At 43.4% G+C, this 18734-nt stretch overlaps 1 protein-coding gene across 3 annotated transcripts in view; it reads right to left on the bottom strand.

Annotated features, from left to right (window-relative positions):
• Positions 1 to 18032, bottom strand: part of USP47 (ubiquitin specific peptidase 47) — a 51003-nt gene extending 32971 nt beyond the window's left edge. For all 3 annotated transcript variants that reach the window (XM_050974792.1, XM_050974793.1, XM_050974794.1), the window contains exons 1-2: positions 17766 to 18032; positions 172 to 375 (exon numbers count right to left, since the gene is read on the bottom strand). In XM_050974792.1, coding sequence (XP_050830749.1) covers positions 172 to 375; positions 17766 to 18023 — 462 coding nt within the window. In that variant the 5' untranslated portion in view covers positions 18024 to 18032. The remainder of the gene's footprint in view (positions 1 to 171; positions 376 to 17765) is intronic.
• Between the last annotated feature and the right edge of the window lie 702 nt (positions 18033 to 18734).

Below are 18734 nucleotides of genomic sequence, written 5' to 3'. Positions count from 1 at the left end.
AGCACACTTTGAGACTAAAATTCAGCCAAATCACCACAGTGCCATCAGCCTGCTGTGGGGCGCCCAGCCCAAAACGTTACAGGAATTACACAGCACCATGCAAGAGAGAGGGAGGTTCTGTGCAGTGTGAAGGGCTTGCTGCCCAGAGAAGAGCGAGCCCAGGTGCCCTACCGTGTCAGTGGCACTGTCTCCATTGCCCCAGACCAGGTCAAAGGAGCCGTTCACGTAGCCCACTTTGGCAGCCACGTCTGCAAAGAGCCGGCGCAGCGGGGTGGAGGCGGGCAGGTTCAGGGTGACGCGCTCGTTCACCCTCCTGGAATTGGTGGTGTCCTGGATTATACACAGCACCCTGGGCTCCTCGGCAGCACATTCTGCCTGCAACGACAGCACGCAGCAATTCAGGAGCAAAGGCAGGAGTGTTCAGGAGTTTAACTGAAACATCAAAACAAGACTTCAAAACAAGACTTCACCAATAAAATGTAGTACACTTTTAAAAACTAAGGTTCCTAAAACTGGACTTTATTTTCTGAAGTGAGCATGAGAAAATGAAGAACCTTCCAGTTTTGAAAAAAATCTATAAACACAAGCTTCATTTTTATAGAACAAGAAGGAATTTGTTTTGGTGTGGGGACAGAGAAACCACTCAGGTTCCACAAAGAATTCCAGCAAGCAAGCGGATAGGAGACTCCTTGAAAATCAGGAACAGACTTCCAAGTCATCACTCCCAGCTTTGACACAATCATAAATCCTGCTGAGGCAGAATATACCTTTTGTGACTTTCAGGAATGCAACCCAGAAAATTTGCAAGCTTCCAAGCAACCTTGGAAGCTGACCACTAAACAAAAAGTTTCATAATCAAGCCACCAACTTCAACTAACTCCACAGCTGTCTGAGCTGCAGGAACAAAGTAAGAACAAATGGCTACTGGACAAAGTAAGGAGAGTTTAACTAGAAACTTCAATGTATCTGAAATCACAACAATAATGGTCTTGAATGAAAGTGGTAATAGAATAATAATAAAAGTTTCTGGACCCAGATAAGTCAAGAAAAACAGCATTTTTCCAACACTGAAAACAAAGGAAGTAAAAAAATCTAAGCACAATCAATTAATTATCTTAATATCCAAAACTGTAGAACAAGAATAACTGATATTTAAATACACATCTCAAAGGAAAAGATCAGGTAAGTAAAAGGAATTAGCCCTTCAGGGACCCAGTCTTTTCAAGTTGTACCACACAGAAGCATTAGTAATGCATTGTCAGAGTGCCCAAATCTCAGTCCATGGCTAAAGGCCACAGCACCCAAAAAGGCAAAAACCACATGCAGTGCTATCAGGATTCCCAGGGGATAAGAACAACAAATGGCAATAATTACATTCATGCTCAAACTCTCAGCCACATCACAAGCAGATTCTAGAGAATAGAGAGCTACAAAGCAAATTTGAACATTTTCAGTATCCCCTGTATTTCTACACAACACAGATGAGCACCACCAAAGTGGTACAGCCCCTTTTGAGAGCTCTCACATCACCAAACCCTTGGAAAAGGAACACGGACATTCCAGCTGATGCCTTCATTCCAGGGGATTGCAAGATCTGCTGGCAGTGCTCACACAGGGATAGAATAAAATGTTAGCTGACTGCAGCATCTATTCCTATCAGCATCACAAAAAAGTTGTTAGAGGAAGGCAAATAAAACCCCCCTCCATCCAATCTGTATGACATTAGTTTGCTTTTGACTGGATTTTTTTAAAGACTTTGGAGTCCAATTTCTTTAGGTTTATTAAATGAAATATCCTGTGTGGAAGCCTTCATTAACTGCACGCTCAAAATATTCAAAGTGTTATTTGCAGCAAATCTGTAACACTTCATACATTTCATCTTTATGGGAGAATTTTACTTTTATGAACTACTTTCCAAGAAAACACACTAAACTATTCCTGAAACATTAACCACACATTAAGAAGAAAACAGTTTGGAAGTGAAAGTAATTTTGACGTATTATTTCCTCACTTTCATCTACAGCACCCACAGAGACACACAAGGCTGTACTTAGGTAGACTAAAATTAAATTTCACCAGTGATTTCTTCTCCTGGGTTCTTCCCTTGAAATTTCCCAGCACAGCATCTTTTTTATTTTGTTGGTGGTTTTTTGTTTTTTTTTTTTCTTTTTTGCTGAAGCAGCAAGTTCTCTCATTCACTGCTTGGTTAGGAAAGAGAAGGTAAAGCTTGTTCAGTGGTCTTCTTTTCTGATTTTTTTTTTTTTTTTGTTGAGAAGGGGAGCAGCTGCTAAGACCCAACAAACTTGTAAGATCAACCCAAACTTACATGCAGGTGCCTCAGCAATGGTAAAGGCTTGCTCTGGGTGGGAGCCCACCCTCCTCTACAGAACACTGCAGGGGGGTTAGGAGGCATTTACTACTATTCATCCAGGATCATCTCCAAAAACAGAAGTTAATTTGGATTTAATTATCCCCAGGCTGATTTTGTATTGATGCTGTAACTTGATGTAACTGTGCATAATCATGTCATGAGCAGTTCTGCACTGGAGACTCAGATCCTTGTGGTACTGCCTTTACATAACCAACACTGACTCCCCTCCTCCCTGCAGGAGCTCCCTGGGAAGGGAACTCCTCCCACTCCCACTTTCCCTGGTACCTTGGATGCTGAATCAGCTGGGACTTGCACTAGAGTTGCTACAGAAAATAATTAGGCACAGTATCTGAGGGATGGAAATAACATGAAGGGAACAAATTAGAGACGATTACAGAAGATTTGCTGGTTGGGCTGCTGGATGTGGCACGTCACACAAATCCTCTCTTTCTTCTTCACAGATGTAATTCTGACAGACTGAACTGCTTTAACTCAGGGTCACTATAGCAAAGGTATTAAGCTGTCATTCATTCACACTGTCACCACTTCAAGTCGTTAGTAGTAAATAGATAAAGCAAAAATAACCTCAGCCCAACTCTACTCACGAAGGGCATTCACACACACCAGCTGAACTAGGAGACAACAATGCAACACCTTCTCTGGGGCTACTTTACTACAGAAATAGTGTGAAAAGCAAGACTGGCCAGTGATAGATCCCTCAGCTATTCTGACAGGCTGTTATCAAACCAAATCCACAACAGGAACACAGAAGTTAATTTAAACCATTACATAATCTGATATGAGAGCAAAACAATTCCTTTCTTTAATGCAGAGACAGAGACAGCCAAAGCCTCACACACCAGTGTAAAAGCATATCAACACAGACTCAGTTTGAAGCTGCCATTAAGGCTGAATTGAATATGTACATCATCTTTGTATTTAAGAACATGCACAGAGTTTAGTGTCAATAGCTCATGCTCATGTTAAAATAAATAGATGCTACAGCATCATGCTGCTGCTATATTTCTTGGTTATCATTTTGTAAAGCTGATTTCATCTGTCTACCTGTGAAAACTTCTTCTTCATTTCAGCAAAGATACTCTGTCTGCAACTCCAAAACATATCCTACAGTATATAAAAACAAAATTAACAAGTCATAATAACTGAAAGTTGTAAATCGACTTTTATTTTATACTATAAAAAAATATCATTACTGAGTTTGGAAACACCATTCACAGAGTAACTCAAGAAGGAAGATCCTATTTTAATATTTAAATTATCATAAGAGCAGTGTTACAATGTCAGTTAAGTTGTAATACACAGACTACATCTCATAAAGAAAGAAGTGAAAGGACAAGAAATTGTAAATAACATTTCAAGATATAAATTCATATTAACACTTTCCTTGATTATCTTTACTTTCCTTGATTATCTTTAAGACATGCCACAGACCTTGGCAAATATTTTACCTCAAATGGTTCAAGAGCAGAATTAGCATATAACCCTGCAGTTCTGTTTATTAATGCATTTATAAATTATGAAGCTGTCCAGTTTCATAGGAAACTGTTCTTTCCTGCCTGAATTTTTTCCTGTAGGGAAGTTTTATTATTATGAGCCCATTTTTATGTAAGTAGCTGAAGGTAGTAAAGAGATGAAGTGACTGATTTTACTCCTACCACTCTTAAAGAACGCCTGCCCTGGTATCTCTGATGAATCATCAAAAATTCAACGACAAACATTAACTGCACGAAATTGTTTTCTGACTGAACATCAGATTAACCAGTTTCTGAATCTCAAGTGGTACACTTGGTATTCCTCCAGAAAGGAAAAAAAAGGAAGTGAGAATGAAGATGCTCATAACATCACTGATCTCCAAACTCCTTCAACTGCACCCTTGATAAGATTACCAAAACAAAAAGCACTGACATGATCTGTACTGACGTGCCCTGTTTGCCCCAGGATTTTTTTCTTCACGTACTGAACTGAAGATCCAGTTTGGAAGTTTTAATATGACAAGACTGTGTCTAGCAGTTTCCTTTACACACCAGTCTGTAATTTCAGATTTGAGAGATTTCTGATTTAAATCACACAATTTAAATGTTTTGCTGCCTTCTGGTTTTACCTGCTCCTAATCAAAAGCCATATACATTTTGTTAAAAAACCCAAAGGTTAATGGAGCCCCAGAATCACAAATCTGAAACTGCTGATTTGTAATATTATCATTGTAAGCAAATTCATTGCCCTGTGTCAAGGACTTAATTAAGACTTCCAATTTTCCTCCTAATCAGGGACTCCAAAGAACCCTGACTTCAGCCTGAATTCCTTCTCTCCAGAGACAGGCAAGCTAAGTCTGGTACACACAGGGGCACATGTAATTTTGCAGTGTGCTGTTTGACTTGGTGCACACAGTGGAGGCTGGAAGGGAAGGACAGGCTCCAGGTATCACCTGCACAGAACTATCTACAGGTTGCTTATTTTATAAAAATATTCCTCTGCTGGGTTCTCAGCTCTTGTTTGTTCAGTTAAGGTCTGCTGGAAGATTTTTCAAGAGCTACCTCACTAAACAAATTCCATGTAACACATCAAACAAATCAGATTTATAAATTACACTGTTTATATGATGTTCAAAAATTTTAGAAGTAACTGAGAGCTACTCTGACAAGACAAATCACAAGTCACAGAATCACAAAACCATTCAGGTTGGAAAAGACTTCCAAGATCACTGAGTCCAATCTTTAACTGACCATTACCATGTCAGCTAGACCAGGGCACCAAGCACCACCTCCAGGGATGGGGACTCCCCCACCTCCCTGGGCAGCCCCTCCCAGTGCTGGTCAATCCTTTCTGTGAAGCAATTCCTGCTGATGTCCAGCCTGAACCTCCCCTGGTGCAGCTGGAGGCCGTGTCCTCTCATCCTGTCACTGCCTGCCTGGGAGGAGAGGCTGATCCCCACCTGGCTGCACCCTCCTGTCACGCAGTTCTAGAGAGGGATAAAGTCACCCCTGAGCCTCCTTTGCTCCAGGCTGAACATCCCCAGCTCCCTCAACTGCTTCTCCAGACCCTCCCAGCTCCACTGCCCTTCTCTGGACCCACTCCATCCCCTCAATGTCCTTCTGGAACTGAGGGGCCCAGAACTGGACAGAGCCCTCGAGGCGTGGCCTCACCAGTGCCCAGCACAGGGGGACAGCCCTGCCCTGCTCCTGCTGGCCACTATTGCTGACACAGGCCAGGGTGTCATGGGCCTCCCTGGCCACTTTCAGCTGCTGTCAATCAGCAGCCCAGGTCCTTTTCCACTGGGCCCCATTCCAGCCAGGCTCCCCAAAGCCTGTAGCAAAGCATGGGGCTGTGACCTAAGTGCAGGACACAGCACCTGGCCTTGTTGAAATCACAAGGATGTGTCCATCTCTCAAATACAGCATTCTCTACTTTTCAATTAAAGCCTTCACTCAAACACTCCAAATCAACTTTATAATAACCACTAGTGCAATTCTACATTTTACAAAAAAGCTCCTGTCATCACGGAAACATATTTAAGGTACAATTAAGAGACCAAAGGTCTTCTATAGAGTTGTTTAATTTTACCCTGATAAAAGTTATTCTGGAATGCACCAAGCCAATTACTTTTGCACCTCACTAAATCAATAGGCAATTAACTACACAGTTCGAGGCTTTCAAATTAACATACACACTATTCACAGGCAAATGCAGAAACACCTTACTGCCTTTTCCTCAGAAGAAGTAAGAGCAACTACTCAGGTAGCAAGCACATCTATCCAGTACTTGGGAGAAGTCCTCAAAGCTCCGTGCTCAAAGTTCCATGCTGCTACTTTGCCAAAGTGTGACATAGTACACCAGTGGCTTAGGAAAACAAGCTTACCCTCAGCTGCAGACCCTCAACTGCATAAGGACCTAAAGGGCAAAAGCAGACTGTTAATTAAGGCTATAATTCACAAAATCATCCCATGATTATTTTAGCACAGAAGTCTTCTCAGGCTAATATTTTGGTCAGCAAATATTTGTAATTTTAATTTCAACTGTTAACTTTATTTTAAAAAAATATTGAAACACCAACACTTTCATCCCAAGTCACTCCATCTTGCTGAGGGTGGGAATCCTGTGGGATGGAGAGCATCCTCAGCAAGTCTGCTGATGACAGTAAGCTGTGTGGTGCTGTCAACTTGTTGGATGGAAATGATTCCATCCTGAGGGACACTGACAGCTTGGGGGGGGGGGGGCTGTGTGACTCTAATGAATTTCAACAAAGCAAAGTGCAGGTCCTACACCTGAGTTGGGACAATGCTGAACACACCTAGAGGCTGTGCAGAGAAGTGACTGAGAGCAGCCCTGATGAGAAGGACTGGGGGGTGATGATGATGAAAAACTCACCATGAGCCAGCAGCACAAGCTAGCAGCCCAGAAAGCCAAAAGTATCCTGGGCTGCATCAAATGGAGTGTGACCAGCAGGTCAGGGGAGGGGATCCTCCTCCTCCCCTCAGCCCTTGTGAGCCCCTGCCCCAGGTGCTGGGGACACTGCTGGTGCCCACAGCATCAGGAGGACATGGAACTGTTGGAGCAAGTCCAGAGCAGGGACATGAAGTTGATAAGGGGACTCAGGTACCTCCCCTCCAAAGACAGGGTGACAGAGCTGGGGCTGTTCAGCCTGCAGAAGAGAAAGCTGCACAAAGACCTCACAGCAGCAGTATCTGAAGGGCATACAAGGAAGCCAGAGAGCAACTGTTCACCAGGAACTGTAGTGGCAAGATAAGGAGTAATGGGTTCACATTGAAAGGGCAAATTTAGACTAGATATATGGAAGAAATTGTTTACAAGAGGATGGTGAGGCACTGGCACAGTTTACCCAGGGACGCTGTGGAATGCCCCATCCCTGGAAGTGTTCACAGCCAGGCTGGATGGGGGCCCTGAGTGACCAGCTCTAGTGGAAGGTGTCCCTGCCCATGGCAGGGGGGTGGAGCTAGATGATGCTAAAGGTCACTACCAACCCACACCATTCTATGGCCCTTTACACTGCTCCAGTTCTAGACAGGTGATGATGATAAACCTGCATGTACAAGATTTCTGACTATTAGATCAGACTTATAAAAGACTTTACAATAGAAATGTGCAATCAACACATAGGTCTGTCATTCTACAGAGCCAAGCTACACTAGAATTCACACCCCATTTCTAAAACATATTTCATCTTTCTTCCATAAAAGATCTGCACCTGCAAGTTGCAGAGCATAAAGCGTGTTGTTGCACTGAAGCAATTCAAGCTGTATTTCTGTATATACAAAGGCAGCATTGTTATTAGTGCCATCTGCAAGACAGACATTTGCTTTGACCATATAAGTTCTGTATTTGTTGAAAATAAAGGAACAATAAAAATAGAGTGTTACTAGACCTGTCACAACAATATTCAAATGTACAACTGCAGTGGTTTTAACACTGCATTTAGATGTGGCTTGCTATTTTTCAGCCTTGAATCACTGAGTTAATTAAAATTCTATAGCAGCATTTCACTATTTTAACTCCAGCTTCATTTTTATAAAATTACTTTCAGAGATTGAAAGCAAAACCTAAAGCTAAGGTCAAACTACATACAGATTCTACCCAATATTTCCAAATGGTCAAGAGTTGAACCGTTAGATAAGTCAAGTTTTACTGCTAAGTAAATTTAATGGCCTACTGAGACTTAAAAGGATCCCCACTAGAGAAGACTCTACATGTCCACACCCTGTAAATAATTCTCACAAATCACTGCAGTACAGAGGAAAGACAAAGGGATCAGTAGCAAGCAGCAGATATCAAACTCGCGTTCAGAGAATTATTTGGATGATTAAGCCTAAGACAGCAATTCTCAAACCTAATGTAGCTTCAGTAACTTCAGACTCCCATATGAAGTGCACATAAGTGACTACTGCCAGTCACTGCTGGGCAAACTCTGGGGTGCACATTCCAGGTCTGTGTAAAGGACTGGATGCACATTTCCAGCAATTACAAGGATAAGTGAAATCTGGAACCTTCAGTGACACACAAGCAGTCTGCATCTGTATCTTTTACTTCTGAAGTATAATCACATAGTTGAAACAAGCTTCTGTTCAGCTGAACCATTGTTAGCATCTGAATGTTTCTTTCTCTCTCAGCAATGACCAAATACTACCAAATCACCTCCCTGAGAATCCACAACCATAACTGAGGAATTTGCCCTCCTATTTCAAGAGGTCCAATCCATTAAATGTCACACTGGATAGCACTGCTTCCTGCAGAAAATGCAAAGATCAAAGATCTTTCCAATAGACAGCAAATAAGGGAGAACAGTCAGTGAGCACTGGGGTACCATTTCCACCCATGTCCACCATTTCCTCTCTTTCTACCCTGTGCTTTTGAACCACGGACTCCAGAGAGTCCTTACAACCCACCACCCCCTTTTACCCTCAGCAGAGCTACTCATTCTGCACGGCTTTTTCCAAGCCCAAGGAAGCTCTTTTCAGAGGCCAACTTCCCTGGTACAGCCAGGTAAGAAGGGAGGTGAACACAGGGTGATAAAGGCTCTCATAATGAAGGAGGCATTAAGCAGGTGGTCTCAGACTCACATCAGGCTTTATTTCACAGGAAAGAAGCACCTTCTTTTTGAAATACAGGTTACTAAACTAATCCTGTCAGAGCACTGAGGTGTTTGTTACTCAACACAGGAGCTTTGCCACAGCCCAGCCTGAGTTAATAAGAGAACAATGCACTTAGAATCCTGTTACAAATGTCTGAACCGAAACACTTTAAAGACATATTTTATAGCACACTTGCGGCAAACTGAACACACTTTTTAAAACACAGATCCCAGGAGGTCTTAAACAGAGTAACTTTGAGCTGTTCACTTGATATATTGTGTGTTGGAATGTTTCATGAAGAAAAAAAAAATTCTGAACAACCTTTAGACAAAACCATTTAATCTTGAATCTGACTGATTTTGAAGTATCAGGTTTGTGAGTACCTCAACAACATACTTTATCCTCACCTTTGAATTCTTCATTATACCTGGGGAGACTTCAGGCAAAATCCAACAGTAGTGTTTTGAAGCTAGTGAAACTAAACAGAGGTCTTCTGTCTCTTTACAAGTAAGGAAAAAAATTGCTTCACAACAAGCCTAAAATACAACAAAACTCAAGAATATATATCCTGACTCTGACCATTTTCCTAATAATTGGACCTTTACCCCTTTCCTGGTTTGCTGGAGGGCTTTCAGGGGAGTTAACAGGACCAGCAGAGGAGTAGTAGCAGTATTTTAAAAGTGTGTATTACATGCAGTAGTGCTTACATCACTAATACCAACACCACCTGGACATACTGTAACTTTCTGTGGTATCCTAGGAGACTGCAATGAGACCCTCCATCCTTAGGTAGGGCATGAGTCTGTAAATGGCAGTGCTGCTCACGGGACAAGAGCAGTAACTCCCCCTTCTCTTTGGAAAGGCCTAGAAGAGCAAAAAGTGTCACGGCTGTGGCACTGCCATTGTTCCCACCTGCACACGTACAGGCGAACTGCTGCAGGTCCCTGCGGGCAGCTGGGCCACACCGACACCATGGCCTGGGCAGGTCCTGGGGGCAGCTGGGCCACACTGACACCATGCTAAGTGAACCCACACTGACACCCATGCCAAGTGAACCCCTCAAATGCTCTCCCTATGGGGCATGACCCGATTCAGGGAGGAGCTACAAAGTCAGTTCTGTAACAGAGCCTCTGTGATCTTGTTCCCTTTGGAAAACGGGGTGTATGTTTTACTCTCTTCTCTGTCCTGTGTAAATTATTATTGTTTTCAAAGGCACCTTCTCAGAAATGCTTCCTTAGTAACAAAATTTTAGCTAAAAAGAATTGGAAGTGCCACCTCACTGAATCAATTGCACGCCAGCTGTCAACTGTCACTCCTGGAAAATGTACAGGGACAAATTATTTTTATAATACATATACACTTCAAAGTCTACTATTTCCAACTTTCCAAACATGTCCAAAAATAACCCTATGCCTCAGAAATAAAGAGTGTGTTATGAGGCTAGTGTTTCCCTTTGAGAGTTTGTTCCCACTGCTGTGTATTACTGGGTCATTAGTAAAAAACACTAACAAAAGAATAGGAATGACAAAAAACTTGGGATGGGGCCAGAAATAAGTACAAGCCAGGAGGTTGTTCCAAAGACTATAGAGAAAGATATAGTGTAAGGGGACACATGTCTTGGGAGAGCTGAACTAGAGACCAAAAGATCCACTTTTCAGTTTTACAGAAGGTATTTTTCATATTTAAAGTAAGACTTTAAATATGTCTTACTAAGGACATCCTGAAGAACCAGTCTTCTCACACTTATCTCCTTATGGTCTTTTAAATACAGTAAATTAAGGTGTTTCAAGATTAGTTACTTCCTTTAAAAAAGTCAAACAAAGCAGCTGTCAATAACAAAAGTGGGCAAGTATTTCCTGGTCATACCTGCAGACCACACAAGAACAAACATAGTTTTCTTCAGGGGTAATAAAGAATAGTTTCAATATCTATAGCTACCTCTTAACCACTAGACATTGTATTTCACTCTCTTACTCTTAAAAGTTATAATTTCAGCTGATCCTATTTTCTTTCCTCTGACCCAAAGCTGTTGAACTCGCAAAGGGTTTTGTAACCACACTAAAATAATTGTGAGAATTAAATGTCAATGAAGTTCTCTACATTCACAATCTATCTGCCAGACTCTCTACATTTATTACAGTATAACCTTTACACTCAGATCTGAAGCAGCCTCATTTTTATACAGCTTCCTTTGCTTGTAACTTCTCTCCACCTTCCTAATCAGCATGCTCCTCAGTTTTCCTTAAAATACAAAACCTATAAAAGCTAAAAAGGGGATATGAGAACACCACAAGACACTCACTACACTTTTATATATTGCTCTATACTTGCAATGTTTGTCTCCTACTGAGAGTCGCAGAAGTAGAGGATGAACTCGCCTTTCATTTCTTCAAGTATGAATTTTATGGAAACATTTTCCTTTGCTGCTTCTATTCTGAAGAACTTTCTGCTGGATTGAATTACAAAGGCAACACTAGCATAAAATCAAATTAAGAGTCTGAGCAAAACCAGTACTCAGAAGAGTTTTCTCCATGGAGAATTCTCAAGGAGAATTTGGAAATGAAAGCTTACTTCCCTACAAAATCACCAACAGACATGTACGCTAAAAAATTAAAATCCTATACAGTTCAAACGTTAAAACATGACTACAGGCAAAGTTTTTAATTCTTTAACAGCTCTCCAATTTTAAGCTGTCCAGCTTCTGTTGGGGAAGGAAAGCTAGAAACTGAACAGCAAGGTGTGTTAGCAGGCCTTCTTTGTGCAGCTCTCTGGGAATTCTGCACAGAATGAAGGATCCAGCTCAGCATGGAAGCACCTGGGCATAAACTCAGCCTGCTGCCACTGCCACCAAGGGCTGCAGGGAGAACACAGAACTCCGGAGCAATGTCCCCACAGAAGGAACAGGGATGACAATGCACATGTGAGAAAGGACCTAGACAATTTTTCCATATACAAACTGATGAACAACAAAAAAAAGGTACTACCTAAGAGTTTCTGTACCTGCTATTTTTTCTTTTCCCTCAGTGTTGCTGATCTCAACCCCATACCTACACAAATCAGTGAGCATGGCTGCCTTCCATTCCTTTGGCTCCTTCGCTGCCAAACTTCTTCAGAAAATGCTATTTACATGTTCAGCCATTATTTACTGGGAAAACCTTCACACTATATCAAACATATTTCTCATGAAGCTCCAAAACCAGGGCATTCACCAATCCTCAGGAATTCAGGCACACTTGCTCATGTTACTGAGGCAGCTTTCAGCACATGTGCTTATTGAGAAGCTACACCTGAACTGCAGCACGATACCCAGCTCCAAGCTATTCACAGAAATGCCAATCTAAAAATAATCTGTTGCCATTTTTCAGAAGCACCTAAAGCATCCTTGTGATCACAATCTCAACAATTATATTGAATCAAATGATCTGTACCAATTTCACCCCTTAGTATTTTTAGAACATGCACAACATCCTTTTTAGAAATTATTTCATCTGCCAATGCTGTGCAAGAGCATTTGCTCAGTGCAAGCTGACTACATGCCAAGCATTGCAAAACCAAAGAAAATAAAAATCCCAGCATTTCACAGTGCCTAAAACTGTGGTCAAGTTCATTGTTAATTTATCAGAGCTCCACAAAAAAACCTGTGACTTACTAGAATTCAAAATTATCAGTTCTTTAGTAACTAGTGGCATTGTTTTGTGAACATTTCATTCAAGACAAGAAAAATAAGAAGATGCTAAATGGCAGCCTACCCAAAGGTATACCACATTAAATCTTAAAGGGAAAAATATAAAATAGCAGCTTTAAATATTCACAAAGGAAATAAAAATTTTTCAAACTGAATAAAAAGGCTGAAAATGTATATGTAATTTAATCACTCAATTTTCTACAAACGTAGCTTTCACCTTTATTCTCCTAGATAAAACTCAACATATTTTCAAACACAACAAAAAGAGTGAAGCTGTGAATATCTGTGAACATTTATGTATATATATGGACCTTTGTACATAATATAGTGCATTACAGTGTAATGTACTGGTGGGGAAGTTTAGAACAAAACCCTACCCCCACTCCCATTTAATTCTGACAAGACTGAAACATGTAATTCAAAGGTAGCACAAATTCAAGGCACTGGTTTATTTCAGTAAATCACCGTAAGTTTTAATTTTACATTGATATCACTACATTCTATCAGAAAAAGAGGCAGCACAATAATAATTTTAATCACTATGTATGTGTTTGTATGACTAACATTTTAAAATTATAATGCACAGCTGCCTTGATTATATCCACAGGTTTTAAAAAGAACAGAAAATGGGACCAAAAAAATATTTTCACTACAGATGCTTTTGATTCTGAAATTTTAATCACCAGTGACACACAAAACATGAATGACATAAAATGGCATTTATTGTTTGTGATGGTGTTCAAAATGTATCACTGCAGGGAAAAAAAGAAGTATTTAGTTATTTAGTTGTCAGATTATTCTGAGTAGTAACCTCTGCCAGCAGCATTTCCAGTCTGAGGCTCCAGTCCCAAGTGGTGCCCATCAGGCAGCTGGTAGCTCTTAGGCAAAAACATTTCATCAGATGGTCTAGAGCTGCTGATACTTCATTATCCTGATCACCTTTCTATGCTGCAGATTAAACACCCAGGGGATAGCAAGGGAAAGTAAAGGCTAACTGGGAAGCCAATGGCTGGAAAAAAGCAGGAATGCTCTTGAATTCTACTCCAAGCTTTATTCACCAAATTCAATACCTACATGAACATCATCCAGAAAGTGTCTGTTTGCAAGGAACAAATTATTTGGTGGAATTCCATGAGGATTTTCTGTTCGTTTCCCAAATTTGATTTCCAAAATACCTTCTCAGTCAATGAATTAGTTTCTCTAGTTGTCACAATCATGCCTTTATGTTTTCTAATGGAGCACACGAGAAGGAAAGCAGGAAAAACTGATAAATTATGCAAGCTGCAACCACTTGTAGAATCTTTTGATACATGGGAATGAAAAAACAAGGATGTCATCAGCATTGAAAAGAACAGCATCCTTTACTAAAGAGAATTGCAAAATATCTTAATCAGATTCCTGCTCTTCTAATGAGGAAGTCAGAATGATATCCATCAAGAGACACATTTGATTTGTTCAGTGCAGATGATTAAAATGGATTCATTAGTGCAGGGATGAGAAGACTCACATTAGTGAGCTGAGAGAGAACTCACACCACCTTGCCCGATTTAATGGCAGCAAGTATATATTTATATATATATTTATTTATTCTGACAGGTGTACTTTAGATAGTTCAGGCTAGAACATGTTGAAAAAGCATCTGCACAGCATTTATTTAATCAGTAGCACAAACACTTCAAAAACCTCATAGCAGAACACACTTCTCATATTTTGACCAACACTCAGTAAGTTCTCATACATCTCGATTTTCAAGATAAATCTTTGTAAAGTTCACTTATATTACCACTAAACACACTTAGGCATCTTTCTCACCAATTGTGTTGACAAGAATATTTTATTATTTTCTATTTGAGGTAAATTTTCCCAAAAGTTTCAAGTCAATTTTTCCCGTAAGAAACACTGAGAGCCATGGAAATGTTTGCCCTTCTGACAGCATCATTTTCTTATTTCCATATTTATCTAACTCATACTATTCGCCCTCCCTTCCCAGGGTTACTGAGTAAAAATCCACACCTAGTAATATAGCAGTTTTTATAGAACATGCTCAAATTTTGCTACCAGCAATGAAGAGTGTTTTACTCAGTGCCTTCTGTTTATTGGATATAAAAGAAAACTGAATTGAACCTTTTCATTTTTTAGATGAAGGTAGCAAAGTAATTGAGGATGAGGAAAAGGAAGGAAGGAAAAGGAACAGGGACCAGTTTGCTACTAGATCTGAACCCCAGATGCAGTGAAGAGGGACTCTAACTGCCCCCACCATAGGGAATTACTGGTCACACTACCGCAGGAACAAATGGGAAAGCATTAGGCAGCAGTAGGGATGCAAGAATGAACTTACTAAGTACCTGCACAGCCCAGGCAAAAACCTTTATGCAAAAAGAAATCCCAACACTGATTTGTTAGAAACTGCTTTCATACAGCTCTTCCAAAGGAAAAAGAACTTTGTCCCAAAGTTATGAGCAAGAGAAAATAACAATCCCTGATTACTTGGACTTCAGAGAAGCAGCTGAAGCTATGCAATGTCCAAAGGAAAACCTTCCATAAAAGACTAATAAAAGATGAACCTTTGTATCGACTTTGTATCCATGAAAACATAGTACTACTTACAAAACCTAATGAAAAACTCCTAGCAATTCTACTTGGCAAACAGCAACCTGAGCTCCTGTTAATATACAAAAATATGGATAAAACCACAAATAATAAACTTAATACCCATCCTTCCACTCCACCACACGCAGACTGGTAGTGTTAGAGACACCTCCTACCACTTATCTACCAAGGCATCACTAACTTGTAGACAAGAACCAAAATCCTTTTCCCATCCAGAGCTTTGGATGATTAGTCATTCCCTAAACCAGCCTAAAACAAACATCATTACATTTCTTCTCCTTCCTTCACACTGCAATGCCAAGGCAAATCTGGTTGCGTGCTCATCTTCAGCAGATGCTGGTTCAGAGCCCAGCTGAAGTCTCTGAAGCAGCACAGACAGTGAGCTGCACAAGTGATACAACCAGCCCACCAGGAAGGGAGAAAACCATCGACTGTGCTCCTTTATCCTTCCCTGGAGGGCACAGCTGAAACTCCAAAGGATCTGCTTTGCCTCCAACTGTTCCTAGGGGCATAACAGGAATATTTAGGAGCAGGCTGTTGAGAACTCAGAGACTTGGAGAATTCTGTTTACTCATAACTCAGTGTTCTCTGCAATGGGACTATTAATGAATCTCAGAAGCACTTAATGGGAATGCTGCAGTGTAGCATTTGTTAAAACTCCCTGTCACTAAAAAAATACGGACATACAGAAAAACACTGGAAAAGTTGAAGATAAACTTCTGTTACAACATATATATACATATAACCAGATGGACTTAACACAAGTAGTTCATCTGTTTTCTTTCTCAATTTGATTTCATTAATATTCTGTTCAGTTTAATTCATCTTAAAAATGCAAAGAGACACAACAAAGAACTTGACAAAGCTTGCTGAGAAAAAACAACTCCTCTCACTAGCATTATCAATGTACAAAGTTTATAGATTTCACACTGTTTGTTTAAGATATCCATATCTATAATCACATATATTCATCTTCCTTTCCCCATACTTCCCCCCCTACAGATAAAAGTGCATTCAAAAGCCTCCTCCAATGAGTCAGTTAAAAATACACATCTGAATCATAAGTATATTCTGAATACAACTCTAAAGCCAAGGGGGATACTATTAATACATATAACTAAAGACACAGCCTTGGCTAGCTGCTTTTATTAATATCTTGTCTATTCCACTTAACTACAGCTACTGCCACAATGTTTCTCCTGCCACTATCCATTATCTGTTTCTTTGGTTTTGAAACGAAATCTGAATCAGCTACTCTGTCCTCTGACCCTAGTTTTATATTTGTGAAGATTTTTGTTAAAAGCTAATAATTAAGTATTTTAGCTACTACACTCCATCTCTTTTTTAAAGTTTCTAGAGATTTCACTTTCCTGTAAAAAGACAAAATATAGCCTTAGTATTTTAAGAAAGGAAACAAGGTAAAGTTACCTTTTTCCTTCATATATACTGTGTTTACATGCAGAGCTGCCTACACAAAAAATCGCTTCTAATATTCAGTGTTATTTCCTTCCCAGATCTACTCAAGAATACCTTTTAAGGATCAGGAAAACGGAGCCCTTGCCTGACAAAGCTTCCCGTAGGAACACACGGCGGAACAGGTAAATGTAGCAAACACTGACGTTTGACAAAAACTCCGGGAAGGGTTTGAGTAGTTTATCAGAACTGCAAAACTGTCCGAAAAGTTGGCAAAATGCGTACCTGCTCAGGAAACAAAGTTTCTGCTGATTCTACTCTACCAGTAGCTGTTTCCAAACATTTTATGCCATCACTCGAACTCCTTCCTCTGCACAGTATCGCTCCAACTTGACACGTGTCACTCGCCTATCGCTGCAGGACAGAGGCTTCGCCTTCCTCTTTCACTCCAGCGCTTATCTCTAGCCTATGGCCAAAACCAAGCCTTTCCCCTTCTCTCTACAGCAGGGGAGAGATGAGGGGCCCAGAACAGAGGAAACAAGCCGCTGCTCAACCCGTTCCCTCCGGCAAACACCCTGGGCACTGCCGCCCGTTCTGCCCCGCTCCAGGAGCGCGGAGCTGCCCCGCACCGGCCCCGGTCCCTCGGCCTAGACCCGCCTGGTTACCAGGGCCGGCTCCCTGCTCTGCCCCTCGGCCCCAGCCCCGCGGGCCGGCAGGAGCCGCGCTGCCTCCAGCCCGTGACACCGGAGCGGCCTGGCCCGGCCCGGCCCCGCCGCGCAGGCCGGGCTCCCCGCATGCCGCGGCACGGACAGGTGCAGCCCTCGGGCCGCCCGGGGCCCTGCGCAGCCCGGGCTCAGCTCCAGCCTCCTCCTCCTCCTCCCCTGGCCAGCCCCTTTACCCGCGCACCACCATCACCCCCGGCCCCGCACAAAGACAGGCCCGCGCCGCCGGGCCGCGCACGGAGGGAGCGGAGCGGAGCCGAGCCAGGCCGGACCGGGCCGGGCCGGGCCTCCTCCACTCCCTCCTCGGGCGGCGCCGGTGCCCCGGGCCTCCTGCCCGCCGCCTCCATCTCCCGCCTCACCTCTTTGGGGACGAGCTGGTTCTCCTCGCTGGGCACCATGGCCGGCGGCGCGGCGCGGAGCCCGCAGCAGGCTGAACCGAGAGCCGTCGTCAGCAGCAGCGGGAGGCGGGGGGACGCCCGCGGCTCATCCTCCCCCGTCTTCTCCTCCTCCTGCTCCTCTTCTTCTTCTTCCTCTTCCACCGCCTCCTCCTCTTCCTCCGCTTCCACCTCCTCCGCTCCCGCGGGCAGCGCCGCGGCCCCGCCCCGCCGCCAATCCATGGCAAAATGGCCGCCGGCGCGGTTCTCGCGAGAGCCGCCCCACCCCGGGCTCGCTGCGTTCCGCCGCGCTCATCGCTTACGGCCCGGCCGCCGCGGGTCCCGCAGCCGCGCTCGGGCCCGCTCCTGCTGCCGCTGCCTGGCCCGGCCTGGCCGCGCGGTGTTCACCGAGCACGAGGGGCGGTGTCGGAGCCGCAACGCGGAACCTCCGTGGGCGGCCTGGCCAAAGCTGCCCCGCGCACGGGTTATCAATGGCGCCGGGCCGCCGCGGCGGCCCCGTCACGTTATCCGGCCCTGGGGAGCGGCATGGGGCCTGCGGGGGAGCAGGGAGGCAATAAATGGAATGGGCGCCGTCTGCGGACTTATCTAGGGAAAGACTGCATGTGCCGCGGTGGGGTTCGGCCATGGGGTGGACTGGGTGATCTCAGAGCTGTTTTCTAACTAACTGAGCAGTGGGAGGCGAGCGGGCAGGGAGCGCGCCGGGGGCACTGCCCCAGCTGCGGCTCGGGGTTCATCGGCACACGGCCGGGAGTGCTCAGGGAGCGGGGCTCGCAGCCGGGCCGGCCGGGCGTGCTCAGGGAGCGGGGCTCGCAGCCGGGCCGGCCGGGGGTGCTCAGGGAGCGGGGCTCGGAGCCGGGCCGGCCGGGGGTGCTCAGGGAGCGGGGCTCGGAGCCGGGCCGGCCGGGCGTGCTCAGGGAGCGGGGCTCGGAGCCG

Source organism: Serinus canaria, chromosome 5 (assembly GCF_022539315.1).
Source record: "Serinus canaria isolate serCan28SL12 chromosome 5, serCan2020, whole genome shotgun sequence".
Taxonomy (NCBI): Eukaryota; Metazoa; Chordata; class Aves; order Passeriformes; family Fringillidae; genus Serinus; species Serinus canaria.
This window is presented reverse-complemented; position numbering and strand designations above follow the sequence as displayed.